This window comes from Belonocnema kinseyi, chromosome 9 (assembly GCF_010883055.1).
Source record: "Belonocnema kinseyi isolate 2016_QV_RU_SX_M_011 chromosome 9, B_treatae_v1, whole genome shotgun sequence".
Taxonomy (NCBI): Eukaryota; Metazoa; Arthropoda; class Insecta; order Hymenoptera; family Cynipidae; genus Belonocnema; species Belonocnema kinseyi.
In genome coordinates, this window is record NC_046665.1 from 95,759,962 (window position 1) to 95,761,835 (window position 1,874).

The window sequence follows — 1,874 nt, forward strand, 5'->3', positions numbered from 1 at the left end:
TTGACAGGCGTCATTTGAAGGATCAAGCTCGACGAAAACGGTTCACATTAGTGAATACTAATGCCATCTCTTAGAATTTTCAGGTACTTATCAGACTGCCTAATATACGACCAAGATCCACAAGCATAGCAAGCTAAGGCATGAAGTAAAGACGATATGGAGGAATGTGAATCATGCATCTATTCATTCCTTTGTGATTTCGGCTACAGGAAATGTGCAGGCAAGATGCACTGAACGTCTTAAATATTTAGGAGTCCGTAAGGTATTTGCAGCAGCTCAGAAGGCGGTTTTATTAAATATCTGTCGCATTGTAAAAAACTGACTTGACTATCAGAAAGCAAGCAACTAAAACCATGTGGAGTAGCCGATGGTAGCTTTAAGAAAGCATCCAGAGGTGACTGCAGTCACCTCCAACGCTCGCGGCCGCTCTTAGTTGTGTACCTACAACATCAGCGCAGGAGGTTTCAAGCATAATATTAAATTTACTTAGAATGTCCTTATGCCATCAGTGACTTGACTTAGTCCGTGACTATAAAATGTAATCCGGTTGACCCGCGTAAAAGTTTTGAATAAAATAATATATTTATCTAAAAATAGAACAATGCTATTAAATTATCTGCCAAAGAGATGAATATCCAAATATGAATGAAAATAGATTACGTTATTTATGTGACCGAAAACATTAATTTTTAACCAAAAATGCTATATCAATTCATTGCGTTATTTCCACTCCACTGCCATACCCTTCACTGTTACCCATCGTATTACCTTCGACACTTTATTAAAATTAATCTAGTGGACGTGAGTTTTGCGGAAAAGAATGTCAGTAAGGTAAAAATCGGATAACTGTTATATTTCAAGACCTTAACACAAAAAGCCCTATCCAAAAAGTAAGATAAATTCATTTTCTCATACCTATCTACACATACACCAAATTCGGCGTACATTTTGGGGTCGAAAGTTTCCGATAAGCCCATAGAAGCTTCTGAAATGATGATTAGTCAATGATCGAATAAACGAACAAAAAATGCAACTAATGCGCATCAATAAAATATAATTTTGTCCTATTTATCTTAACTTCTCTTACCTAAAGCAACGTTCAAAGAAAAAGGTACCAAATAGGAGCGGACTTCGAATTCCCCTCCATCCAATTCTTCTTCCATTTTCTTAACCATTGATTTTGAATGTTTATCGAAAATATGCACAAATTTTCTTAGAATTTGAAGACTAAAAGCAGGTTGAATTAATTTACGATGAACACGCCACATTGGAACTAGTGAAAACAAAAAAAAGTTTAAAAATGTTATGAATTTATTAAATGGTGGAGTCAACGCTGCCGATGCCGACAAGGAAACAGTTTGCCGGCTGCGTTTCGAGAAAATTGAAATATGAAATGAAAGAGCATTACGTATATAGTCATACAAATACCTGTGAATATCATTTTTGAGATCAAAACTAGTGAAAATCATGCTTAAAGAATGGCCTTTCAGTATTTGTACGTTCTGATTAGAGAACGTTAGATTGATGTAAAATTTGACTAACCCTGTTTGGGACAAACATTCACATTTTAAAATCTTCTGAACTCGAAAAACAGGTTTTTACGAAGTTTCTTGTCTGTCTGCATGTATGCATGTCTCTGAGCACGATAAAATTTGAAAAAATTAATCTATTTTATTGTTTTTCGGTTCTCTTGTTTACTGTCAGAAACGAAAGTTTAGGTTCATTAGTTAGCTACGAGGGTAGTTCAATAAGTCCTTAGAATGAAGTATAAGAACAATTTTTTTTGGGTACATTTTTTTTTATTTTTCAACATAATCTTCTTGGAGCTCTATACACTTGGTCAATCGCTTTTCAAGTTTTTTTAATCCTTCAGA

The 1,874-nt window shown here is 34.7% G+C and overlaps 1 protein-coding gene across 1 annotated transcript in view; it reads right to left on the reverse strand.

Annotated features, from left to right (window-relative positions):
- LOC117180181 (cytochrome P450 4C1-like) overlaps positions 1-1,874 on the reverse strand; it is a 14,209-nt gene that overhangs the window by 9,760 nt on the left and 2,575 nt on the right. Inside the window, exons 4-5 of the mRNA XM_033372544.1 lie at positions 1,088-1,273; positions 916-985 (exon numbers count right to left, since the gene is read on the reverse strand). Coding sequence (XP_033228435.1) covers positions 916-985; positions 1,088-1,273 — 256 coding nt within the window. The remainder of the gene's footprint in view (positions 1-915; positions 986-1,087; positions 1,274-1,874) is intronic.